The 27,898-nt window shown below is 38.5% G+C and overlaps 2 protein-coding genes across 2 annotated transcripts in view; both read right to left on the bottom strand.

The window, feature by feature from the left end:
- Positions 1–611: 611 nt before the first annotated feature.
- Positions 612–7,309, bottom strand: LOC105853500 (chromosome unknown open reading frame, human C10orf12). The gene is made up of 3 exons (XM_012723463.1): positions 7,299–7,309; positions 4,703–4,929; positions 612–4,603 (listed from the first exon to the last, which is right to left on the bottom strand). The coding sequence occupies exons 1-3, from the start codon at positions 7,307–7,309 to the stop codon at positions 612–614; spliced, it is 4,230 nt and encodes a 1,409-aa protein (XP_012578917.1).
- Positions 7,310–26,824: 19,515 nt separating this feature from the next.
- The window catches only part of LCOR (ligand dependent nuclear receptor corepressor), a gene marked incomplete at its 5' end in the record, with an annotated part of 85,500 nt that continues 84,426 nt past the window's right edge, over positions 26,825–27,898 (bottom strand). Inside the window, one exon of the mRNA XM_012723401.1 lies at positions 26,825–27,794. Within this exon, the coding sequence (XP_012578855.1) occupies positions 26,825–27,794 (970 nt within the window). The remainder of the gene's footprint in view (positions 27,795–27,898) is intronic.

Raw genomic sequence — 27,898 nt, forward strand, 5'->3', positions numbered from 1 at the left:
TAATCTTTTATAATAATCACCAATTCCCTCTGCATCCTCTCCACAGGCATCCTGCATCCTCTCCATGCCAGAAAAATGATTTGGTTTAGCTCTCAATGATCGCTTACACAAACAAGACAGAGAGGGCAGGTCACTGCTGGGGGTGGCAAAGAGCATCTGTTTGTAGACAGATGCCGCAAGGTGGCTGCTGAAAAGCTACTGTTCCGTGCATGATGGTGGTCTTCTCGGCTACAGTGCAAGTGCTTGTGCATCAAGTATAAAATACAAGCCTTTAATCACAAAGATCAGCTTTTTAGCTTTTGTAAATTTAAAAACAAAAAGGATAAATAAGGCACTGTACTTTCAAAAACTAAAACTGCTTAGTTCCAAGTTTAAAACCCAAGGAACAACCAGAATATAATATATAACGCTTCCCTTCCTCAGCCTCAGAGAAAGACTCTGCAAGTTCCCTTCTCCATCTGAGATGCATTTTCTGACATCTTAAATGTGGCCTTCTCCATTAACTGCAGACTTGAAAGGCTTGATAAGCTTATAAAAGCAGATTTAGTTAATGCAAAATAAGGGGTCACTTTCTAGAGCCCAGTCTTAACTCCTGGTCACCGCCCTGTGACTCACTTGGCATCCAGACGTCTCCGTTTGCTGTGGGAAGGGTCCAGCTTTGCCTTCAGCTTTCGCTTTCTCTGGCTTGCACTGTTCTCCGGAGTTTTCGTCAAGGGTCTGGCCCGGGTCTTTCCACTACTCTGCCTCCTGCTTGTGGCTTTCTGTGACCTTGAAGAAGATTCACTCGACCCTTTTGGCTTTAAAGGTTTCGCGGCCGTCTCCAAGGTGGTGGGCTGGGTGGGTTTTTTGTTGGCATTCTCTTTTTCTTTCCTGGAGGGAAGGCAGCTCTTCCCAGAGGGCTTTTTTGGGACTTTCGCTTTTTCTTTCAAAGATGGCTTTTTGGGCGGCGGGCTGACCTTGTCCCTTGCAGCCGGCTTCTTGGCGGCAGGGACTCTGCTGGGCGCGTCGCTGTGCTTCTCCCTGCTGGCTTTCGGGGCTGACGCCTTGTCCCTTCTGTCCTGAGTGCTGCTGCCTTCGGTTCTCTTGCGTTTGTTCTGAACGTCTGTTTTCGGCAAGGTTTTGGGTGGCTGCTTCCCTTTCCTTCCCTTCATTCCGTCAATATTCTTGGGCTTAACAGGAAACCCATCTGCGTTCACCTGCAGGGCCAGCTTGGGGGACATCAGAGGGTTGATACATACACTTTTGAAACTCTGTTTATTCTCCACGGTAGGGCCGAAGGGGCTTTCCATTTTCTCATTCTTGATCAGTCGTTGCTGGGCCCGGAGCTTTCCTCGAATATTAGAATATTTTCGAAGGATCCGGGTGCTGGCAGGGGTAGGCGAGTTTGTGGGGGGATGGCTGCTTCTGCCTTCCTTGACCTCCTCTATAATGTTCTCAGAACTGGGGCTGACGCTGACATCACTGCCATCCTCTGGCTCCACTTGGTCAGGATTTTCTCGAATTTTAGCCCAGAGCTTCTGCGTTTTCCAATTGTTCCTAGCTGGAGTTGCTCCAGGAAATTTCTTCAAATGTTTTTTCAAGCGTTCAGCCTGCAATGAGCTAGGGTACAGGCTGGAAGGAGAGTATTTCTGCAGAGGATGCTTCACAGGGGGGATGTCTCCTGGAAGACGAGTATTGAGCTTCTTCACAATTACCAGAGACCGGGTTTCTGTTGTCTCTAAGAACCATTTGCAGACATTGGATAATTTAAAGTTTGTCATAAACAGCATCTGAACAGGAGAAAACTTCTGCACTTCCAAAGAACCCCGACATTTTCGTGACCTTTTCTTGCTTTTCCAAATCTCCTTCAGTTTATCTGACTTGTTCCTTGCTCTTGGTGTTGGCTGGGTTTCCTTCTCCAACTGAATCCAGCCCTTCTGAACCTTCATGTACTGGGCATTGAAGTTGGCGATGAGCTCTTGGTTCTCCTCCTCCGCACACCACTCCACAAACCTGGGCTGGTCATCTCCGGCTGTGTCCACATCACCCTCCCCTTCGGGCTCTCCGCTCTCGGAAGCCTCACTTTCCTTTGGTGCCGGGTGTCCTCCTGCGGCTTCCTTTTCCAAAGTCGCTTTTGTAGTCTCCAAGGAGTCCGGAGAATGAGCATGCCTTAGGTTGTAGGTTGAAGAGGTCAGTCTTGTAGGCCTTGGCGCCCATTTTGCCTGGCCAGCACCATTGCCACTTCCACTGCTCGACAATGCAAGTGCACCTGAGGCCACCTCAGCATCCTCTCTGGGCTGGGTGTGTGCACTGCTGCCCTCCTCTGCGGCCTCCTCCACATCCTGCGTAGGAAGTGGTCCTGGCTTCTCTTTTGATTGTTCTGGGAAGGTACAAGGAATGCTTTCTGAGGGATCATGGACAGTTTTCTCATCCGACTTAGACTGAACGTAGATCTCCAGTCTCTCTCCAGGTAAGGGCTGAACAGCTGTGGCTGAGGGGTCACCACTGGGGAAGTGACCTCCTTCCTCTTTGACTTCTTTTGCCAGCATGTTTTTAAAAGTCTGCCTAGTAATGACCCCTCCTCCTTCACCCTCCTGTTCTGCAACTTTCTCAGAGGGATTTTCACGCACGTTTGGGTTTTCCGTGCCCTCCAGAGCTTTTGCATGGAAACTGTCGGGTCGGAAGTCGTCAGGTGTTGTCCCACCTGGTTGCTCATCTTTTTTAGAACGTTTTGCACCAGCAGGTTTAGAAACCTTAATCTCAGCATAATTGGAGGCAGAATCTGAACTCTGACTTCTTAGGCACCTGTCAGCAGAGGAAGAATCTGAAAGTTGACTTCTTAGACACCGATCAGAGGCCTCAGGGAATTTTTTAGCTTTTTTCTTCTTGTCTAAATTCTCTTCGGGTGAGTCAATGTTTGCATCACACACAACTTTTTCCGAAGGATATTTTCCATCTTCTCCCTCTCCTCCTAATTTTCCTGTACAACCTGCTGCCTCACTGCCCTCAATTTCACTGGTGTCCTCATCTGTCAGTGTGCTGTTTTCTTTTAAGAGTGGGTCGTTGCCTAGCTCCTGAGTGTCTTCAGCCTTGGCTTCAGTGCTGATCCTTTGGTTGTCCTCAGCCCTTTCCGGGCTCAAGGGAGGCTCCACATCCACTGGCGGACTTTGGTATTCGGAGCACAGAGGACTTTCTTCTTTACAGACTGTTCCAGGAGAATAAGGAGGACTGGAAACAACATCTTCACTGGCTCCCTCACAAATACTCTCAGTGGAGGGAGCCAGGGCGTAGTCCTGGGGTACACTCATCTCCTTTGTCTCCAGCAGTTCATCAGGTTGCTGGTCACGCCCAGGGGAAGGCAGCCCACTGGGTATGGGAGCTGGGAGCATGGAGCTGCCTTCTGGCATATCCTCATCAGGAGGGGGGACTGGGAGAGGCCACACCAGGCCAGAGGTTGCTGCTTCCTTGGACCCAGGGGAGCTGCTCAGATTTTGCTCATTGGTCATGGCACAAGCCTCAGGTTCTTGAGATTCCTTTTCAGAGGAAGCATCTCGGTCTCCTTCCTTGAGGGAGGTTATTTCTTTATTAGGTTCTTCAGGGTTGTCTCCTCTGGGAAGCTGAGCATCTTCTGTAGGTCTAGGGGCTGGAATCGTAAGGGTCTGCTTGGGACTGACCTCTGATGCTGTTACTGAGCAGCTTGCTTTTTCTTGGGAGTGTACATTTCTGGCCAGTGTGCGAACAGTTGGCAACTCGCAACAATCACCATTAAAAAAGTATCCTCGAGTACTCTTTCTGGCTGTTTTCCGAGAAGATAGTATTGATCTCTGATTCTCAAAATGACATTCTGTTATTGGCTGACTGATATAAACAACATCACACTGGTTATCATAATCATTTATCCTCAACCCTGATGCCCTTTTACTTTTCCGAGCTGTCTTAATGGAGGTTGATATCATCCTGGTTCTCGGATGTCCATTAGATGCTTTGTGTACAGCTGGCATGGGACTGGGAGCTAACCAACCATCTTTGGGATGCTCAAACTGACCCTTATCACTGGGATGTAAATGGTAACCTACCTTATTTCTTCCTAGTGAATGAAGATGGTTTTCTTGCTTTGGCCTTGAATCTTGTTCACTTGCCTCAAAATCCTGGTGCAAAGATGTTTTTGAGCTACACTGTAAAGCATTCTCTTTGTCAGCAGTTCTCGGTGAATTCCCCGCAAACTCAGAGTCCCAAGCCTCTCCTGATAAATCTTTGAATGAGTTTCTTTGAGAAATAATCCCACTGTTACTCTCCTCGCTGTTCTCAGCTGCCGCCTTGACTGTAATCAGACTATCCACTAAAGCTGAACTCTGCAGATGGTCTTTACCATCCTCACATATTTTCACATTTGTGTCTTGCTCCTGTCCAGTGGTTTGACCCTCTAAGCTCTTTGAGATGTGGTGGAAGTTTAACGAAGAAGAATTAGATGCAGTGAGGTATCCCAGAGAGGAACTATCCATTGAACTACCAGAAGTGGGGTTAGTGGTTGGAAGTTCAGAGGAATCTTTCTGGACAAGAGTCAAGGCATTTTCTCTTCCATCTACAGAGTTTGTATCGGGGGGCGGCTCCTTCAGGGCCTGTTCTGTCAAGCGTAGAGGGCTGTGAGCGCCCAATGAGTCTACAGATAAATCAACAGAAGTAGAAGACTTCATATCAAGACACACTGCATCCTGTTCCTTACGTTTGGTGCTCAGCTGGGTACAGCCAGCACTGCAAGTGGACGTGTCCATTGCTCCAGAGCCAGAAGGTTGCTGGTCCTCAGTGCCTGGCTGAGACTCAGTGTAGAGGTCGTTCAGAACACGAATGAACTGCTTCTGATGGTGCGTGCACAGTTTGACCATAAATTTCTCCAGTGGGGACTTCGACTGATTGTTAGAATCTACTGCTAGTGCTTCTGTTGCGTTCTCCCTAGAGAGACAAAGAGAAAGAAGTAATTAGTACGGCCCTTTTCCAAAAAATCATTTCTGCATGATGAAATTCACTAGGCCTTATTCCTGTTGTAAAGACACTAGAGACTCTGGCCAAAACTTCAAGTGCCCTTATACTTTTGATTCAACAGATGTGGACAGTATTTACCTAAAGCTGACCTGATTTTATCTCTCTCTCTCTCTCTCTCTCTCTCTCTCTCTCTCTCCCCCACACACACACACACACACACATTCTTTCAGTGACATACTCCTTGATACTTTTAGCATTCACATATAATCCCTAGAGATCTTATAGAGAAGAAATATCATTGAAAATAATTGTTTTTAAAAAATCTTGGCCATATTAACTCTACTGGTTAACATACGCTTTTGCTTTAAGCCTGCTTATTTTTGTTCAATAATTCTAGTTTCTAAGTCCACAATATTGACAAAAATTCAAATATACTGTATCACAAACCCTGGTTTAGAATATTTCGAAAACTTATGGTTTTAACATGGTTTCTCAGTCTGACCAACTGTCTGCACTTGAGGACTCTGCTGGCAGCAATGCAGGGATCCTCCCATCCTTTGAAGGCATGGGGGTTAGAAATCAGTAATTTTACATTGCAGACAGTGAAAGATGTAATGACAAGCAATTCCTAATTGCTTTAAGTGATGGAACAGAAATGAAAGGCTCTGTCAAATGCAAGGCAGTAGCAGTATATCTCTAGTCAAACTCCACTTGCCTGAAATATGTTTTACAACCATTCATACAAATCTGTCTAGATTAAAGATATCTTTCCAAGAAATCCCACACATTATCCAGGACAACTCTTACAGTTTAACCTGGACAGAAAGGTTGGCAAGAAAGAAAACCAGATTCAAGACAAGCTAAAGGCAGGTCCTGCTTAGAAATCCTTGAAGGGTTTTCAAGAACTGATTTGTGTTTCTGGATGTCTTGGTTTTCCTAAGTCCGTGCAGTTGAGTGCTCCAATTTTCTTGAGTTTTACACATTTTCTCAGTCTCCCTCTCTCTTTGGATCGCAAGTCCTCAAGAGACCTTGGCCTGACTCTCTAGGGAACATGGCAGCATACCAAGGGCTGTTCACACGTGTGTTGAGCACATGCATTCCTAAGTTTGTTTTACTACAGATTTCGACTTTTTCCTCCTAGCCCCTCTCTTTAGGGGACCACGGACAGTCTACTCCCTTACTGTCCTCTAGAGCAGAGTGGTTTTGGTAGAAAGAGTACACAGTTGTAGAATAGGAAATTATGCTTCGAAATTTACTACTGCAGGATCTTAGACATATTACTTAACCTCTTTGAGCCTTGGTCTCACCTGTAAGTTGGAAGTGAATCTTAATATTTCAAAGGATAGTTATGAGATATTAGATAATACACAGGAAGCACAGAAAAGAGCAGGTACTCAATTTTAGTTTCTCTGTTGTTGACTCAGGGAGCATAGGTTAAGACCAAGTGGCAAATAAAATTGATGAAACATTTCTAATTGCAAAACAAAAGTTATTTTGTCAAAAATATGTTGTGAATGAGAAAACTGTAAGATAATAGTTTTATTCAGAGCTCCATGGAACAGCATTAGACTGCAGATTGGAAAGAGTCAGAAAATGTCTACTTTAAATTTGAAGCTGATCATTAAATTCTAAATACATCACGAAAAGTGTTGTAAGAGGTGAATTTTAGAGTACATGCAACAATGGGGCCAAGAGAGAAGAAAAGACCAAAGCAAGTAGAAAAACTCGGAGCAAGAATACTTAGTGTGTGTGTTTTAGTTAGGAGAGGTGTATATCTATATTTTATTAAAATTTATTTGGTCCCCAATAGTAGTTGCATTTACGAGCCCCCTCCTTTATGGTTAGAGTGATTGTCCCTGAGAAATCACCTCTCTAGTGCCTGACTAAATAGGCGCTGAATGAAGGTTTAAACAATAGTTTTACAAAATCAAGTACATGGGCTTTGTAAGCATTTCAACTGTTCAGAGACAGAGACAGTTTTTGGTTACTGGACATATTCCTAAGGCTTTTGATGGTGACTATAAATAATTGGGATATTACTGCCTTTTCAATACACGGTATATACTCTAGGTACATGTCAGCAACATACACACACACACACACACGAGGGAAAAGGTTGACCAAGGTCTAATAAAAAAGATTAAGAGAGATTATGGCAACATATTGGAGAAGATAACTGAAAGCAATAAATGGTTCTCTCCAACCAAAAAGAACAAACCACTACCAAAGCCTGTGAAAATCTTGTGGAGAGCCTCACGCTTGTGGTTGTGCTCTGGAAGCAGGGTTTAGTGTCTGGAATTAACAATAGGCTTGGATATTCATGAAATCCTGGCACATACCCCAATAACATCGGTGCTCTGATGGAAAATGAGGCACACTTTCTTATAAAAGGATGTTTGTATAGAATCCAAAAATTTTATAATTAACCCACAGGTGGGATGTAACTTCTTTTATGGTTCTAAGACTTGGTTCCGCTGCTGTTACATGGCTCAATAATAGTGTTGCATTTTTCAATTACCTTCAACTAAAGTCAAATCTTTCAAAGGGGACTGAAGCACTGATTATGGTAGTAAAGAGGGGGCCTCGTGGTGGACAGGGTGTACATGTGTCTGAAGACATTCTGCTGAGATGTTTATAAGAGTCTGAGATATTCTTAGGGAGACACACGCATGAGCATGCTCGAGGGTTCATTTACATCTGAGAACTTGGGCATTAATACTAACCTTTGCCCGGGTTAGTATTAAATGGCCCTGTCATAACTAACTTTATAACTATAGTAATAAAATCACTTTTGACTGTCCCTCTGAATTATACAGCTTCCTACCATGTTTAATTTCCTTGAGGAATTTTCTCAATAGAATCTAAGTTTAGATTAATTTCATTTCATTTGAATATTTACATTTAAAAATACCCTTACCTTCAGGACTTTAATTCTGTTACTATGCTATTCATGTTTGAAAAATATGGGTATTAGTTCAGTTCTAAGTTTTAAATAGCGTGCCTTTACTTCTGCGTCTACTTACTTCTCCACTAGCCTTAGACCTTTAATAGAGCATAAATTAGCATTTTCATTGATGCAGAATACTCTCAGGTAGTAAGTTGAGAAACCAGCGAAGGGAGTGTTTCCTTCCACTTCCCCTAAGGGGGAACCATGACATGCTAGTTTGGTATTCGTTATTACAGCGTCTTCACATCTGAGTATAGAAGAGCATCACAAGAACAGTAATTCATCACAGGTTCTGCAATCACCTATTTGATTTCATGTTTCTTCTGCTTAACAGGACTCTAATAATTCAATGAAATATTCCCAGAAATACGCCACCACCATCGCTAACAAGCAGGAAGGAGGACTACAGAAGAGGGAAACTTGACCTCCAACTACCTAAATTAGTTTTACGTTTCTCTCTTGGGTGAAAATGGCTAGTATGACCTTGACCATTTTGTCTTTCTAGACTCTGTGCAAAGTCTAATTCTTAAGGGTGTGTTAAAAGGATAAGATAATGTTCATAAAAAGTTTGACTGGTCCAGTTTAAGAATGATGTGTTGTTTCACAACCCTATCTTTAATGATTTACTCAGTGATGTTTTTCTAGTTCAGAGGTTAGACACAGCTGAACTTGCCTACTTTGTCAATACTGTAATACAAAGATGCCTGAAGGAAAGTGAACAGAAATGGAGAACGGTCAATGCTAATGTCATCTTAGAGTAAAAGAGAATTGCAAAAGCGATTTTAGGAATCTCAAATCTGGGACTAATGGATTTAGTTATTCTTCAGTATCTACTACCTCTAAAACTTGATGGCAAATGCAACCTCACCAATCATCAAAACATATTCTTTGTAAGTGAAGAGAGACAGTGAATGATTTCTGGGCAAGAGCTGATCACAGTAGCAAAAACAAAACTCCCACACACAAAGTCCTAGGGAAGCTGAAGGAGAGAGGAAGCTAAGGAGAGAGACAACACTTTATACAGAGTAGACCAACCAGTCAAGATCTATAAGCGAGCTGAGCTTGCTGCTTCCTTTAAATATCAGAAAATACAACACTCAGTACCCCTTCAAGGCAATGAAGGTTGCAATTTATGTTTTGTTTTGTTTTTTTTTTTTTTCAGACAAGAATCTGAAATAAATAATTCCTTCTGACCTTTTCAGTAGAAGTGTAAGTATATTTAAGGGTAAGTCCACTGACAACTCTGTGTTCTCTATTGGGAAACGTACCTACCACTGGCTATTTTTCACTTGTCTGCCATTCATACCTGGATAGAGGGATGTTCCAAGGGCTATGATACAACTGTGTGTATACATATGGATTTGCCTGTCTATTTTCTATGTATCAATCAATCACAGAGGGAGGGTGGGCATGGGTTATGGAGATTTGTTTTTCATTGTCTAAAAACTCTCGATGACTGAATAATCAAGTTTTCTTTCCATGGAATTAAAATAGGAGGAAAAAAAAAAGCAATAGGCTTTGCAAAGGACACAGAAATTGAGAAAGTTTGTAAGATCATAGACTAGAAAGTGACCCCTTAAAATTTGGTAGTTTAATACCCAGATGATTTTCCAGGTAAAGGAAATCCAACTAATGTAAATTTGGATGTAATAAGAATTCGGGGCACTTTAGATAGAAAAAGCAAATCTCAACATTGGAGTTTAGAATTAGTGCTCACCAGAGATCAGAATCAAGAGGGGGCGTGTGTATACAGGTTCAAATCCAGGATGTATCAGGTCTCTTCCACCTATAGGAGTCTCAGCCTCAGTGAGTTGCTGTTGCTGAGGGCTACTGGGCATCTAGCTCAGGTGTAGGGGAAAACAGTTAAGCACTCCGCTCTGACACAAAAGGCACCCAATCCTGACGTAGTAAGGGAGCTTCCAGGTTTACTGTGTTCTTAATCAAGTTCATTACAGACAGGGTAGAACAAAATTTAAAATTTTTTGAGCAGTTCACTTGGGGGAAAGAAGAGGGGCCACAGAGAAAATTTATGGGGTACAGATCCAGAGATTGCTAGCTTTCTCTACCTCAGGGCTTGAAAACCCTGGATAAAGGATGAGACTACTCAGAATAGATCGAAGATGATAGTACATGATAGAAGCAGTTTAAGGCTTGTATACAGTCTCTCCTATTTCTGTTCAATTTAAATACATGATGAAATTTATTAAATTACAACAAAAATAAAACTATCTGGGCCCTCCCTGGTGGCACGGTTTGTTAAAGCACAGCACTAAGACAGCTAAAGCTACTTCAGCATGAGCTCGATCCCGGCCCCAGGAGGTGACCCACACAGTGCAGCAGACCTTTCCTGACCCGCCCGCTGCTCCTCTCAGCAGTGTGCTTCATTGATCTTCCTGTTCTGCTCCCCGCTCTGTCTCTAGTGAAGCCTCTCACCACCCCTGAGCCGCTGGCCTGTACCCCAGTTCTGTGTGAATAAATAAATCTTTAAAAATAAATAAAATTATCAAGGTTTCTCATGTTACCATACTTTACCCCATAGGAAAATGTAGTTGGGAAGTCAGAAATAATCAGAAAGTTACTTAGTGTGCAGAGAGAGCAGGGTCATGAAGCACAATAATAAGCTTTCTAGAAATCTATTGGGCTCACAAAACAGAGATGATGTCAGCTTACTTACTTTTGAAAGTTCATCATTTTTCATTTGTTTCTATAATTCTAGATAAGACGATGCATTCAAAACCAGAAACATTACACTTGGTGTTTTTTTAAACAAAAAATGCCAAGGGATCGGGGGAGTTCAGAGACTGAACGGCAGAAATTAAAAAAAAAAAATCCTGTTAGTGTGTGGAGGAAATATGCTAAAGTGATATAACTAACTACTGTGAGAGCGCAAACCTAAATTATTAATTTAATTAATAATTCATCTAATAAGTATGTGCCACAAATTTTTATAAAACATTTTGAAATAGACTTCAGGAAATAATATGATGACTTCCTTCCAGGCTAATTTGAACTGAAATAGTGTTTCTATCACTAGCCTTATTAAGTTAGGGAAACTAGAGTTAAAAGAGATCTGACATTTTAGAAGGTCAGGATTATGTGAGAGCTCATGACAACAGAATGTGACTGGCCTATTTCTTTTTGTTTGTTTGATTTTGACTTTGTATTTGTCTCGGAGGAGGCTAAAATCCCATCTTGTTCTTCAACTGTTCATTAATTTGAAATTCAAATGACAACAATGGACTGAAAAAATACCACTAGTTAGGTAGAACAAAGGGATGCTCACTGCCTGAGAGAGAAAAAGCACCTTACCAAGATGCTCTTTTGATGGAGGGGTACGGGCAATGAGCAATCACTTCATGCCTGTGAGAGTGACTGAGAAGACAAGAGGCCACAGGTGCTGGTGAAGAAGTGAAAATGGAAGCCTTACACACAGGTGGGGATGTAACGTCTTCAACCACTCTGAAAACAATATGAAGTCCCTTAAAAAACTAAAAGTAGATCTGCCATATGAACTTGAAAGTCCACTTCTAGGTCTACCCAAAGTAAATTAAAACAAGATTTCATAAGATATATACACACCCATGTTTATCACAGTGTCATTCACAAGTCAAGATAAGGAAAGAGTTGGAACTGCCCACCAGCCCATCAGTAGGTAAGTGGATAAACAGATGCGGTGCACACACACAATGGGGTAGTTTTCAGCCATGAGAAGGGAGAGTATCTTGCCATTTCAGCAACATGGGTGGGGCTTAAGGGCATTTTGCTAAATGGATAAGTCGGATGGAGAAAGACAAAGAACTGTACATCACTCAAATAGGTAATCAACAAAGTCAGGTCTGTCTTTTTTTTTAAAAGGCTGAGAGTACCATGTGGGTGGAGGGATAAAATCGATGGTTTATGGATACAAACTTTTAATGTAACAAGTAGTAAGTAAGCCATAAGAAATCCAATACACAGTATACTGAGTATACACAATAATGTACTATAAACATGTAATACTGCTTTAACGTCAGTTACATATATAAATGTACTTAGTAGCTCTCTGAATACCTTAAATTTCTACAGCATGCCAAATGTGTCAAATTTTTTAAAAATTCAGAAAAAAAGAAGAAAGGGGGCCCTCCCTGGGGTGCAGTGGGTTAAAACACAGCACTAAGAAGCTAAAGCCACTTCAGCATGAGTTCGATTCCCGCCTGCCCTGGAGGTCACCACATGGCATGGCAGACCTCTCCTGACCCCCCGCTGCTCCCCTCAGCAGTGTACTTCGTTGAGCTGCCTGTTCTGCCCCCCCCCCTCTGTCTCTGGTGAAGCCTCTCACCGCCCCTGAGCCTCTGGCCTGTACCCCAGCTCTGTATGCACAAATAAATAAATCTTTAAAAAAAAAAAAAAAAGAAGAAAGGGGCTGGAGGGTAAAGAAACATTTGTCAAGGCCCAGTAAAAGCCAAGGACTACTGATCTCCCCACGCGTGGGGGCTCAGACAAGAGTTCAGACAGGATTCCACTCTAACTGGAATGCATTTCTTTCACAACAATGATAAACTCAAACAAAACCCCTTACTACCACCTTGCAGGACAGTGTTTATGCAATAGGGAGAAGTGGAAAGGAGGCATGGGGTGCTAACAGAAACAGAAAAGAACACAAGAGAACATTTACTAGCTCACATGACAGATTCCAGCAACACAACTATTTTTGACAAAAATTCCTAGTTACTTTTTGGGTGAAAAAAGGAGACTGGTGGATATAAATGCAAGGCAACTGATAACCACTAGACTACAGAAACTGACGAGCTATAAATGGATACTCGATAGTGTCCAGAGTTTTTCATGACTTTTATAGGATCTTCTGTATCCTAACTTTTCTTATGGTCTCTTGAGATTCTTAATCTCCATTCCTGAAAGCATACAAATCAGTGGCACACAAATCATGTACCGTAAAAATTAGATAAATACTACTTTTGTTGTCAAATAGTGATCATTTAACATTGATAACAATAAAGGCACTCCTAAAAAAAATCTAGACAATATCATTAGACATAAAACATAAAATGAAATGTGTAAGGCACCACAAACATAATTTAATGTTACTTCTCAATTGTTCAATTCACAACTGTTCCAGAAGGTATACATATTTTAAAATGTAATATATAAGGAAAAGCAAAGTCTACCATTCTCTCTGGGGTGCTTAGGATTGAAGACTTCATTATAACTATCCCTCACTCCACTTCTCTCCGAAACACTCAAGGTTATTGCTGTAAATGTTCTAGAGTGGGCTTGAATTAAGTAGAATCAGCTGTATGTTCAAGTTCTTACTCAGGAATATTGAAAAACAAAATATAAATGTACACACATAGTCACACTCACATACACACACACCACTCAACTGATTCTACTTCAGCCCTTCTCCCTGGCTCCCTGGCCACTCTTGCTTTCAGTACATTCGCCAGTTCAGCTACATCTACTGACCTTCCCTGGCCGCCTGTTTTCTCCTAAGACTTTGCTTTACATTATCCAAAACTATCATCTCCCTAAAGTCCAAACTGTCTCTTTTCTACACAGGACTTCTGTCAACTTCCCAATACTCACACTCCACCCTCATCAGCACCTTCTCCATGGGGAAGATATTTCTTGCTCTCCTAGTTTGTTTCTGTTTAGATAGAATGTACGCTGCATGGTAAGGGCTGACATGGTTCTCTCCTCCACTGACTGGACTGTGAACCTTTGAGATGTCAAGGACTTTACCCTTCTTAATTTGGAAGCTTCTTGCCTAAGTTCTTGTTCAGTTCATAGCAGGTATAAGTGGTGAAGAAAACTAACCAACTAAGTTACTATGTAGTAAATGATACTTATCCTAAGATACTTATCATGGCAAGTGAAAGGGGCAGAGAAATATTTTGATTTATAATCAAAAGGAAAAAGTCATTTTCAATAAAAGTGAGCTCAAATCAATGGGTGGGGATAAGAAAAAGGGGATTTTGCAAGTCAGACAGCATATATGTAGGCTCCTAAGTATGTACACAAGAGGTTCCAGACAGGCTAACAAGGTACCAGAAAAATGGGAATAAATAAGTGTGGCTTACAGCATGACCTTCAATAGTCATGAGGGCTTCTGAGTGTGAGCCAAAACAAGAAACAACAGTTTACAGCGACCTCAGCATGTACACCTCAGTTTGTATATGACAAGTTTCAGTGAAACAGTTATCTACTTGTACTCTGCTTCTTTCTCCATTATCTCTTTTTAAAGTTGTTGGTTAGCAATTACTAAGTAGATCCTACAACTGAGTATGAGGTTATAACTGATTGATGTTACCACCTTGTAAAAACCTGTTATCCTGGTTATTTTCTTCTGATCCATCTTTATGTAGCTAAAGTCATTTCTGGCAAAAATGTCTTGACTCAATTTAATAGACAATGAATTAATACTCCTAAATTGTGTTAGGTGTGATTTATCAATTTGAAATACACAGAACTCCTATTTGATCAAATTCTTTCATTAGAAAACTAAAGTTTTCTAAAGTAAACATGCATATACATTCCTAAACTTGGTTTTTACATTTTGTTGTTCAAACCACATTGTGATAGAGAAAACCTGCATGCAGTTTCAAAGCATGTAAAATTTCAGCTTTGAACATAAGAAATCTGATAAAAATGCAAATTCTTCGTAACTATAATTTTCCATCTCAAATATCTCTATTTTCCAAGTAATTCTTATTCCATTTAGTCTTGAAAAGAAACAAAGGGTAAGTTTGATAGTATTTCCCTACAACAGAACCAAGAAATGTGCAAAAAGCAGCATTCTGGACTTCAATGATAGTTCCACTATTTTCTATGTCTTCGAAGAATAAAACAAGACTGGCCTCTAGGGTCCGGGCATAGGATAAGCTCATCTGCCTCACTTCCAAAGTCCTAATCCATACAAACAACACCCTCCACAACTTTCATCCTGATTTTCTCTATCTTCCTCCTCTTTAAGTTAAATACTTCCTGGTGCTTTTACTCCTAGTTTTCATCCTCAACACTGACAAAGAGCCTGGCAAATTGCTAGCCATTTACATACAGAAGCTCATTTATGTCTCTTGGTAACAAATCTCCCAGGTAGACAGCATAAGCTCCCATTATAGGTAAGAAAACCAAGGCTCAGAAAGGTTCAATAACTTGCTCAACAATGGGTACTAGGAAGGTAAAAGGGCTGTATTATTCTCTTCTCTGCCCTAGTACTGTTAAAATTAAGATTTATATGCTTCAAATATCATTTGTTTACTGGTAATTTGGCACGATAGGTTTTATTTTCTTCCTAAAAAGCAATGTAAGTTTATTCAAGAGTGAAAGTAAATTTATAGTTGTGACTTAACTAGTTAAAACTGAGTGTAGAGTAATTAGCAGATAAAACTCCATTGTAATTCTAGTTTGAGAGCACTGTAGTATGGAGATCAGCATTCTGGTTCGGGATAAAGAGCACTAAGGGCAACTTATTATATGAGGAAATCAAGTCCCTTAACTTCCCAAGTTCGTGTTTTTAACCTGAAAATTAAAGATTAAAATAGGACCAACTGTGTTTATCTATGGTTAATCAAAACCTCCTACAATCACAATAATGTGTATAGACTGAACACTACTGAAATGTACACTGAAAAACGGTTAAGATATTGTTTTGTTATATGCCTTTCATCACAATTAGAAGAAACACTGAATGGAAAAAGAAACCCCCATCACCTCCAAACCAAAAATCTCCTGTTACATTCTGAAAGTATGTAACATGTTCAAACCTCAATCATAAACTGATTCAAGTGTATGTCCTGTAGGACTCAGGCATCTGTATTCTTGAAAGGTTAATTCTGTGACTGATTATATTCAATGATCCCTAGTTGATGAGCTCTACACATTCAAGGTAACCTGTACCCTTGTTAATAGGAAATTGTGAATAAACTAGTCAGGATAAAAAGTGCTCATTTTTTGCAACAGTATCACCACATCCCTACATTTTATAATGAAAACAAACTTGCGAGTCATTTAAAATGACAATCAGATTTGTATTTTTCCTTAGGAGGTGCTTCAATCTAAGGTGAGACCCAAGGTTTCTAAGACTCACAGTTTAATGAAGGGTTGCTAACTGTATTTCCAAACATTTGAACAGATTACTGCATGTCTCACATTTAATAGCAAACTGCATTTTTAATAGTTAGTTGAGGCCTGAAACACATTTATGCCACCAATCTCCAAAGTGAAAAAAAGATACCATCTTTATTAAAGTACCAAATACCTTTTTTGCACCATATTGCTTGATCAAATAAAGCTGGGAAAAGGGTACAATTAACATTTTAAAACAACTAATCAAAAAAGTTCTAGAATAGATGATTTAGTAGTTGGAAATTTTTATATTTTTGCTTGCTTTTCCAAACTGCACTCTAAGCAAATCTTGTCTTGAACTGTTAATTATACTTAAACCAATCCTTTAAAGCAAGATTTTCAGTATAATTCTTTTCTATGGACCGCTGAAAACAAGCCTCTCCCTACCCCTTACACTTAAGTAACTCCAGCCAGGTGAAGACATACCTATCTGTCCACCTGTAAATGTGGTTTGATACCCATACTACCACTTCTCACCCAAAAACAAAAGTCCAAGAACTTACAGTTGAAGATAAAAGTTCGGTGTTTTAAAAGGCTCATCTTTTCTAAGCAAATAGGATAAAGTATACACTCTGAATAAAAGAACTGTGTATTAATATGTTCTATTAAAAAAAAAGATTTCTCACTCATTTAGCTATATTAAACTAATCCAGCATAATGACTTGGGGAAATGTTTTAAAGTGTGAACCTAAGCATCTTGTGAGAGAAATGCACGACTTTTGGGGAAAACTATGACAGGATATAATAGAAAACCATCTTCCCTTCTGTTCATTCTACTTCCTTTAAACATTTTCTCTGATTTCTCATCTTATTAAGACATAGGGTCCCTGAATTCCAAAGTACCCACAGAATGGAAAAAAAACAAAACAAAAAAACTAGTTTAGAAGAAGTAAGTCATTTTGAAGACAATCACTAAGATTTATTTATGAGATGCTAGTTATAGTCCTACTATACTGATCTGGCCACCAGTTTAGATTAATAATGAGTAAAACAGTTACAGCTTTGAAATTTACAAAGAATAATTAAGCTCCCAGAAAAAATGTTCTACAAACATGTGGCAGAGCTGAGTAAAGGGAACAAATGAAACCTACAAACAAGCCTGTAGTAGCAATAAAAAGTTCCATTAGAAGCACGAGATTATAAAAGGCAGAAACAGCTAGTCAAAGAAGACAAAAATAGAAAATAAAAGCTAATCATGACCAACTTCCCAAAACTACATTATTTTAAAATATAAAATACCATTAGAAATCAACAGAAATCACTTCAGCCTTTAACTACATCTTGAATTTGAAAAGTTTTCTGAAGTATTTTGCTTGTATCATTTCTAATACTTTATCATTATTACTCAGCTGTTTCCCTAATCACTTTAAAATAGGAGTCATTTTATTGTACAAAACCTGTACACCAAGCTTCTAAAAACCACAAGATAAATTTTGAGCAACATGTTCTTTATTCATCTTAAGAAAAATACCAACATCCTCCCAAAGATCAGATACTATAGTAATCTTAATTAAGAATGCTGCTTTTTAACTATGCTTTAAGAACAGAAACTGATAAATCATTCTTTTTGATGAGCAATCTCAGCATTACTCCTCTAAAAAATTATGAAAGACTAATTATAAAGACTAATTTTGGCATGATGATTTTACGAAAATATCAGTATATCTTGTAAAACTGAAAATATCTATTAATACTCTGATGAAGAAAACGGAAATAGTGGAGTATTAAATTAGTAAATGCAAAGTTGTAAGTCAGTACTGCATTCAAATACTGATGTACAACTTTTGAAGCAACAACTTATAGTAATGTAAAAGATTTCACTTAAAAAGAATGTATCTGGCCTCCTGAGTGAAGCAAGGGGTTAAAGTGCAGCACTACAAAGCTACCTGCAGCCACTGCGGCTGGAGTTCGATTCCCAGCCAGGGAGCTGACTCACACGGTGCAGCAGACCTCTCCTGTCCAGCCTGCTACTCCCCTCCGCAGTGTATTTCTGTCAATCTGCCTGTTCTGCTCTCGACTCTCTCTGGTGAATCTTCTCACCAACACCCGCCCCCTGCAATCCTGCACCTCTGACTTACACCCCAACTCTTGTATACATAAATAAAAAAAATTTTTAAAGTTACTTTGATTACCATGCATGTTTACAGTATACTTTTGATCTTACCCTCCTATGGATTTTTTTAAAAAGCACTAAAATCTTAAGAAGTAGAAACCAAGTCTTTAAAACAGGTTTTCACAACAAAATTTATTAGAAGAATAGTGGTTTTGAAAAGTCTAGCATCCAGTGAGAACTACCATACACAACATTACAGCTGGGAATGTTTATCCAAAATGTTATGGTCAAATAATACAATGGAACCATTAAATCTTACACATGCACGAAAGAACTAGCGCTTTTGACATACAATGCCAAAAAAAAAAATAATAAAATAAAATAAAAAAGGGGGAGGGACCACATGGATTAAAGTTTTAAGTACTCATCACATACATTAAGACACAGCTTATTGTAGTCCAGTCAAAAATCAGAACTGCATTAAAAAATTTAATGTAGTGCAATCAAACCAAAAGACTTAATTTGTGATCATAAGTGCTCTACTACATAAACATTGATCATAGCAAGGAACAAAAAAGTTCAAATCACACAGTACAAAAAAATCTGTAAATAAATATAAACTACAGTACAAGAGAAATATTAAATTATACAATTCCGTCAAACTGTAAACAGTATATTGAAATGAGGTCCATAAGAGTAAAGGGGGTTCCTGTTTTGTTGCATGACACTTGAACTTCTAGAAAACTGAAAGATGCCATTTTTTGTGTTTTCAAAGGCTATGGGGTTTTATATATGGAGAACTCCTTTAGATGTAAGATATCAAATATTAAAGCAGAGGAATAATCAATTTTGTTAACCACAGATTATACTGTAGGAAACAAAAGGAATTTTACAGGATAAAGATACCCAGTAGACAAGTCTTAATGATGCAAAGGGCTAACCACTAGAATTAGAACTTCACATCAGAAGAAACTTGTTACTGAGGACTTCAAGGCTACAAAATATACTGACAAAATTGTCTGCTGATATGTAGACCTAGACCTCTGCTAACTTTTTGACATTTACATGTTCATATTACAATACCAACTTTGGCAGAATCACTACTAATAAACTCAGAGCACTCCTGGCCCAATGGTTCCATCACAGTGGCCAGTGCACAGAATTCTCTAAAGACATTGCATAAACTAGAATGTAGAGGTCAGACACCCAAGGACCAGTGCTTGAATTTAGTAGTAGCATGGTGAAGAAGCAAGAGCCACATCGAAGAGGAACTGCATCTGTTATAATTTACAGAAGCAGCAAGGAATGTCGTTTTAATTGTGCTGGCTATTTAGTGGCATTTAAAAATAGTTTAACTGTGTGTGTGTGTGTGCATGTGGTGTTTTGCATGTGCTGGCTATAAATTTATGCACAGTTCATTTTTTTTTTTTTTGAACTACACCATTAACAGGAACCCCCATATTATCTGCTCAGTAGTAATAACTGAATATATAGAATGCCACTATAAGAGGATGAGGCACCGTGTGCTGGAGAGTTATATGCAGCTTTAAAATCTGTTTGGCTGAGTTATACCTGGATACCTGAACTGAGTTTTTAAGTTGACATTCATCAAGGATGTGCTACCAGCACGTCAAAATAAAAGCAAAACAGAAAAATACAAGTCACTGTTAGGTTTAAGAATAGCATCAAAGTACCTGAATTGAGTGAGAATAGTGTGTAAACTGTCCCTGAGGGTTTTTAAACAGTGTGTACAAGTTGGGTTCCTAAGAACATTAGTTTTGACAGTATGGACTGATAAAATACCAATGTCTGACAGTTTAAAGTGGAGGTTATACAGAATTATATTCAAACACTCCAAATGTAGTTTATACATTTCTTCTTAAAGCAGCAATAAGCTGCTGTAAAGTATACATCCCATCAGAACAAGCAAGATATGGGAGTCAGATAAAGGTTTCTATCTTAGTCTGGTTTTCTGACAGCACAGCATATCAATATCCAATGATTCTATCTTTCCTAGATCAGAATGTAACTAATTTCGACTAGCAATATAGGATTAGACTTTTAATCAAACACTTTGCTATTACATACTAAAATTTCATAAACTTACTAATGCTGGTATACTAACCTAGTTAATTACCCCCCCTCATTTTAGAAATATACCCTTCCACAACTTAAAAACATTAAGATCCATTTTCAGTCCTCTGATGTAAAAAGCATGTCAGTGAATTAATATTAAAAATTTACACAGTAAAAAGGCTTGAATTTCAGCCAAAGACTCTAAATACTGCTCATTCCCTGAAGACTTAAAGGGAGAGAGAATCCCTACCCATTTTCCTAGTGATTTATTTTTCTAAAATGGTCTGACATAATTTTCCATTTTGGGGAAATTTTCCCTCATCTTCTTTTAAATTCCAAATTCAAGCCTGAAATGCTTAATGAAATGGGGAAAATGAGGCAATCACGTGGAATTGCTTCAAAGTACAAAACGCTATTGTCTCTTTTAAATAAGATTTATATAAATGCAATCTGACCCCGTATTACGTTGTTTTATATTTTTAAATAATCACTGTAAAATGTACAGTATCTAAGACTCTGAAGATAAATTAAGACTTTAGTGTTGTAACAGAAAAAGTGCTGAATTATCCCTTTTCTAGTACTTTAAACATTACGGACAAGTGCTTTCCTAGTGATAGTAAAGTTTACTATATACCCTTCCACCAAGCAGGGAAAAAAAAAAAAAAAGAGTCACCTGGGTGAAAGAAAAGACATTTAGGAGTGTAGCACCGGGTATTTACCAAATAATAGATGTTATTTCACTAATTCTGAGGGGGTAAAAATATTCTAGAATGAATTCTATTTGGCTATTGAATGTGTTAAAAATCCCTGCTCTACTGTGTCAGTGTCCTGTGTTTAACCCCATCCCCCGCCCCCCTCCCCCGGTCCCCTTACACACTATCCACTGAGAATCTAATCTCTAAAGAGATTATTTTAAAATTTATGTTTTCAGGACATACCTGAGAAAGGGTGCAATTATGCAGAACAAGGAACCCAAGACTGCACTAATACTGGTTATAGTTTCATAAATTCTTTCCCAAGACAAATCTAAAAAGTCTAAGAGGTATGGATCTTCTTACTGCTTTCGATTTTTTTGGTACGTGTGTAGGGTCATTTCCAGTGTTGAAAAGATCATCTTGAACCTGTTCAATTACAGTTCAAGATGATGTGGTAAAGAGTTCATTTCCATATTCAAACAATAAAGATTAAATAGTATGATTATTTGCTACATCCAATAAATCTATGATTAACTAAAAGTGCTTGCTTTTCAACTTTTACTGATTCAGCTCTAAATGAACTGGAAACCTTAAAATTCCAGAATTAACTCATGTTTTACTGTTTGTCACACAAACATTAATTAACGTTGACTTTATTTTCAAACAATCAAAAAATTTTTTGATTATCAAATGAAGATGGCCCAATGTTAGCATACATATTGTCTATCCTGCGACTCACTTTTAGTATTATAGGTGAGAATCTTGAATGTTTCTTAAGTTTACATACGTTTTTCTTCCTACTTCCCAATCTTCCCTCCCCGAATCTCCTTCATAACACTCAAGAGCACACAGCTACAGTTATGCTACAGGGTGATGTCTGCTAGGCAACTGCGAGTTAATTTGGGAATAAGAGACAAGAGTATATGCAAAGAATTTCTACTGTTTTCATTTCAGTCACCATGTTCACAAATCCTATAAGTTTCAAGGACAGAATGAATCCAAAATTTGAACTAGGAATTTGGAGGGTTACATTCCTTGTTTCAAAACTATACTTTGTTCCTTTTTAAATAAATTGAATGCAATTAGATTTTTAAACAAAATCTGTATTTTAAGTTTCCTAATTATTATAGTCTTTAATAACACTGGCTGACCTAGTATCAATGAAGACCTAATTATAATGAAAAGGTTGTCAGGAAAACAACCTGTGATATCTTCAGTAAGGTCAAATTTAACCTGTTAAATTTAACCTGTTCCAATGTCTCATGAGTAGAGCAATTCAGTCTATTATCATATTCTATCACCAATGACAGCAACCTGAATACATAGAAAAGGGTGGTTCATATTGGAAAAACCTGGCATTTACTTAAAGAAAGAATAATTATAAAAGCACTAAGTACACAGTTTCAAAATATCAGGTAGGACAACAACTTAAAGAAAATAACATCAAGCTATAACATATTTGTAGTAACTGCTCAAAATAGTATCAGGTTCTGACACTGGGCTGACTCATTAATTTGTTTTACAAAAATAATCAATTGAATCCAAGCTTCATTATTACGGGTCAATGAAATATGAGATAATCACAAAGGCTAAGAATCAGGCCTTGCACCATGTGCTTACTGGGGTATGGGGAGAAGACACAGCTCACTAGCAGCTCGCAGGTGGCTAGCACTGCCTAATGACAGAAGGTAGTTACGACATGGGCCTCTGAAGGTAGTCAGTTTTTGTCTGATTTTGAGTTCTCTCCAGAAAATTGGGATTCTCATTGTGCCTTATTGGTTTACTATCTGATCCTATATAGCTCATGTTATATCTCAGGTAAAATGCTGGGGAATGGAAATGCCAATTGGTTGAGGTAATGGTTTTATATAAGATAACCAGAGTTCTAAAAGCACTTCAATATTGTAAAGTAAAAATGTACCAAATAAAGCTAATACACACTTCACACTTGTTGAGCTTGCTCACCAGAACTGAACAGTAATTAACTTCACATAAGGACCCCTATTATCACACAAAGCCTTACTCATATTCATGATCTGCTGCAGCAAAGGTTTATCAAGCAACATCTAAACTTCAGAATAACAACAAACTCAATATTAAAAAGTACTATACACGAATATAAATTATTTTTCCTGAAAGAGACTTTGTCCTTCATGGTACTTGGGGACCAGAAAAAAGTATATCGCTCATCACAGACACAATTGTCACCTGTAAGCCTACTGAACAAAGATATATAACACATTACTGTCAAACTTGGTAACTATGCTGTCTCAGAAGAGAAAGTCAATAATAAAAATACCAACTAGAAATCCTTCCACAGAATTTTTGATTTTATAGTGCTATATTTTTCCTATTCTATATTATGTTTTCTCATAAAAAAAAATCAAGAATTGATTTTTAATACATTATCTCCTAACATTAGTTTGTGTAATATATAATCTGAATAATGTCATCATCTGCCTAGTGGAAAAATTGAGGAGAAAGGGCTTTATGATGAAGACAGTTATGAATTATACTTTCCCATACCATAAAAATGGTCAACTGTTGTTGGGGCCATGCAAAACTCTGACTAACAGAAATTAAGCATGAGAACAGTCCAATCTCTATTACACATTTATGAGGACGGCCCCAAACTAGAGTATCTACACTGAAAAAAGTGCCAATATAGAATAGTGGCAAATAAAGAAAAATCAAATATTAAGGGATCACCGGCACCAAGACTGACAGTCAGTCATGTGATGAGCCACCTCCGAGAAATACACGGTATAATGGGACTCTGAACGCAAAATTTTAACATTAAAAGTGCACCTGAATATTACAAACTAACTTTACAAAACCTACAATAAGGTAAAATATATATCTTTTGAAATATTCAGCAGCTTTCTGTTTTTTTTTTTTAGGGTTTTTTCTTTTTTTTTGAGAGGCTCATGAAATTTTAAAGGGACCACTATCTAATTTCAACCATGCTTCACAAAACAATAATGGCTATTTTATATTGCAGTTACCAATGTAATGCAATTAGTGCTTTAAAATAATCTACACTCAAAAAAGGAAGAGAAGGAACAAGAGAGAGCGAGCGAGCAAGAGAGAAAGAGAGAGCAAGAGAAGGAGTAGGAGGAGAAGGAGACCGACCGACCTTTGGAGGAAATATGCTTATTTAAAAGCTTCTTGGAAAAGAAAATTTACCTGAATATCAAGTCATGACTGATCTCAAGTGTAATGTTTAAAAGCTTCACAGACATGAAATTACAATCTTCAGGTCTCAGGACTTTTAATCTGAGAAAGTTTAGAGTTTGGTTTGTTTTTTAAATTCACTTTCTAACCAAAACAAATAATAAGTACTCAAATTTTCACTATTTACAACTCTCAGCCTACAATCTGAAATGACACAATACAAGTTCTCTTATTTAAACTGCAGCATTAAAGGGTAGGCACACCATTCTTCTGCTGCTCGATTGTCATCCACTGAAACACACATAGAAAATATTTATGTTAGTAAAATGATCACTCCATGTACACTACAATGACAAAATTTACGTAACTCAACTCATACATCACTTTATAGACTACCACAAAGGATTAAACCTCTCTGAACAGTAAAACTCTACAAAAGTTGAACTTTTTTAGGGCCAGATTTTTAAATGGGCCTTTAATGATGCCTTTCTGAGAGGGAATAAAAGCAAGCACAAATTAATTGCTCAAAGGACCTTTTTGCAGCAATCCTGGGCTACTGAATACCCTAAACAGCATACAAAAAGGCACCACAGCTGCAATTAATTGTGTATGACAAATTGAGCACGGAACAAAGGAGGTGTTCCTTCACAAGCTTTAGCCTTTTGCTTTCAGCAAACCTTCTACAACTTCTTTTAATGCAGATGAAAACCACGTATTTCATAACTTATTTTTATTGCAACTTCCAGCTAGGCTAGAAAATATTGCAGAGTCATATACTGCTCTAAACCCAACTGATTATTCTGTCGAGAAGACTAGGAAATTAAGAGGAAATAGGCTCAGTTGCCTACTGATTAAACTGATACACAAAATAACCAAACCAAAAGAGGAACCCAAGCCCAACCTATATCAAAATGAGCAGTGCATGTATTTTAATAACAGCAATGGTGTGCCTAACCTTTGAACACATAAGCTGCTGAGGGAAAACTATCCTTAATCTAACTAACTGCTTGAAAGTTTCCAGGCAAGAATTTATTCCATGGGAATGTCTGGACCCATTTCTCACACAGTATCCATCTAAATCATCAACCTCAATTTAACTAACACTCTAGGTTTCATTTTATTTTCAACAAAAACTCCAATGATTTTTGTTGTGATTTTGGTTGAGCATTTAGAAGGGCTTGACCACCTTTCTCAGCAGACTTGAATATAGGGTGTAAGTGGTATATATGAACTTTGTTATGCACAAAATGGTAATTTAATTTGGTCACAATGCAAAATTAATGTCATGGGCTTTTTTATCAGTTATTCTTGGAAAATACTATAGAAAAAAACGCTAAACTTGATTACTGTAATTTTAAAAGCCAATCTCAAAGAAAAATGTTCTTCATGGAGTGCTTTTACAAACATGATCTGAAAGCTCCTGAACTGTGTGCTAAACAACCATGAAAATCAGCTAAATATCAGAAAAAGTTAAGAAGGGGTTATTACTTAGGATGCCAAAAGAAAAGAAAAACTGCAAAGCGACAAGTGAAAACGTAAAAGCAACCCCTCTCCACTTTGTCTTAGTATCTGGATTAGTTAAAAACAAACTACAGTGAGCTTGTCTTCTCATTATATTTTGTCAGAAGTGAAATTCGACCTAAATCACAGTAGGTCGTCTTGGGGTGCTGTTTTTTTCCTCTTAACACAAATAAGTCCTTCATTCATGTGGGCGGGGTATATAGGGGTAAGCTACCGAGACTGTAAAATGTAGAAACCATTTAATAATATTATACATATTTCTTCCATTCCCCAATAAATAGATCTTGAATTTAGTTTAAATTAGTTGCTGCAGTGACATTCAGTGATTAGTTAGCACATGATTAAATCTGTAAAAAGAAAATAATTTACGAATACAAAGAAACTTAGTTTACTAAAATGAGGCATCCTCTACTGCTTTATGTAATGTACCCTGACTGCTCCTGAGTAAGAAGGGAGCTCGTCCTCCATGAGATAAGGCTATATCCTCACTTGTTGGTGAGACCAAATTCTACCCTTAGAAAATCCCAAATAAAATTACAGCAAAGGTAGTGTCACAAAGTAATTAACTGAAGCGGTTTCTGAAGGTAGTGTGTGTGCACATTTTTCACCTCCTTCCCTTCTGGGTGAGCACTAAACAGACTGCTAATTTGTTAAGTAAATTTAAAAGAAGATAATCATAGAATGTAAATTGACCCATATAATTATTTATCGTTGAATAACCAATTTTCTTAAATTCAAATGTTCGTTGTTCTTAAGAGATTTTCCTTTAGTTTAATCCTTCAATTAGTTGAATTGCAGAAAAAAAAAACTATGAAAAACTTATAAAATGGTTTCCCAATATGAAATGATAAAGCTCCCAGTATGTCAGAGGTGGTTTCTAAAAGGGGGCTTTTCTCCTTTTAAACTTTTTTTTTAAATAAAGGTAAATATAACTTAAGAGAAAAAAAGAAAAAAAAAAAAAGAAAAGAAAAGCATAGCATGCAGGCTCTACAGGCAAGGAGTCCACTTCCATGTATCTGTTCTTTGTGAGGTAACTCAATTCTCTTTTGTAGAGAAACATGCAAAAGGCCAAACATATCCCGAGCCATACTGCACAAGAAAAATTTAAAATATGCAACATTCAGAATGCACCTTTCACCACTGTACACACAAGTCAATGCAAAATTTGCAAAGAAACAAGTGTCACAGCAAATGAAGTTAGGTGCAAGCAATGACAGCTGAACAATGCAGTAGTGCTCACCCAGTTTGTACAGTAATTGGCACTCTACAGTATTCCTATTCATTTTTTGATTCATTTGCACTTTGTGCTGCCTCTCCCTGGGGATCTAATTCAATCTTTACAGAAACATCTGGCCCCTCCGACCTCATTAATTTCATCTTTTTCTTTGGAGGGTTTTTCAAAGTGCCCAGCCTCTCTTTTACTTTGTACTCCAGTGTACTGTGGGGAATCCCATAAATACTCTGAGCTTTGGAAACACTCATCTTTCCACTCATAACCACTGAGATTGCTTCCTCCAGTATCTCACTGTTGTACTGTCTGTAACGCCCTCTTTTCTTCCGAGGCTGCTTGGAGCCAGGGTCTCCTTCTTGATCCGATGTGGGATATGGCTGTCCAGAGGTAGACTGCTCAGCATCTGAGCCCCAAGAATCGGGTCCAGCATCTAACATGCTTTTTCTATTTTGTTTTGGAAGAATAGCCCTTAATTTTTTACTAAGCGCGCTCTCCGTTTGTGAACCCATTACCAAAGAGCTATAGCTGTACTGATCACCAGTGCGAGACTCCCAAGAAAGATCCATTCCTCGAACTTGTGGTATCTTTAAATCTACAGGAGATGAATGGCTCACATCCTTTTTTCCATCTTGTTTTGCTTGAAGTGGCATTTTTGGAAAGGCAGAGTTTTCTGCAAGAAAAGGAAGGTCACTGATGTTGCTGAGTGCACCATTTCCCCTGAACTTCATTCGGCTGAGGTTGAACTCATAATGTGGTTTTGCCCAAGAGGCTTCCCTGGATAATATTAAGTGTTGTCCATGATTCTGTAATCCAGATGGCCCAAGGCTGGCAGCTGTGGACAATTGGTTTCTGCTCAGTAGTTCTTCACTAATCTGCAGGGATCGAGCCAATGGAACTTTGAGTGATGTGGAGTGTCCAAAACCTTCCCTGGTTCCATCCTGTAAGCTTCTTGGAGGTACCCCATCACCACTCCGAAGTCCGTCTGGGCGGTACTGGCTGGGTCTCCCAGGTCGCCTAATTGGATGGAAGGAAACTGATGTGAGCAGGACTTGCACAGGTAGGGAGGGATGGGTGAGGGGACCACTCCTTTATTAGAAGGCCTTGCTTGGGTAACATCA

This window comes from Condylura cristata, unplaced genomic scaffold, assembly GCF_000260355.1.
Source record: "Condylura cristata isolate star-nosed mole 26May11 unplaced genomic scaffold, ConCri1.0 scaffold00011, whole genome shotgun sequence".
NCBI lineage: Eukaryota > Metazoa > Chordata > Mammalia > Eulipotyphla > Talpidae > Condylura > Condylura cristata.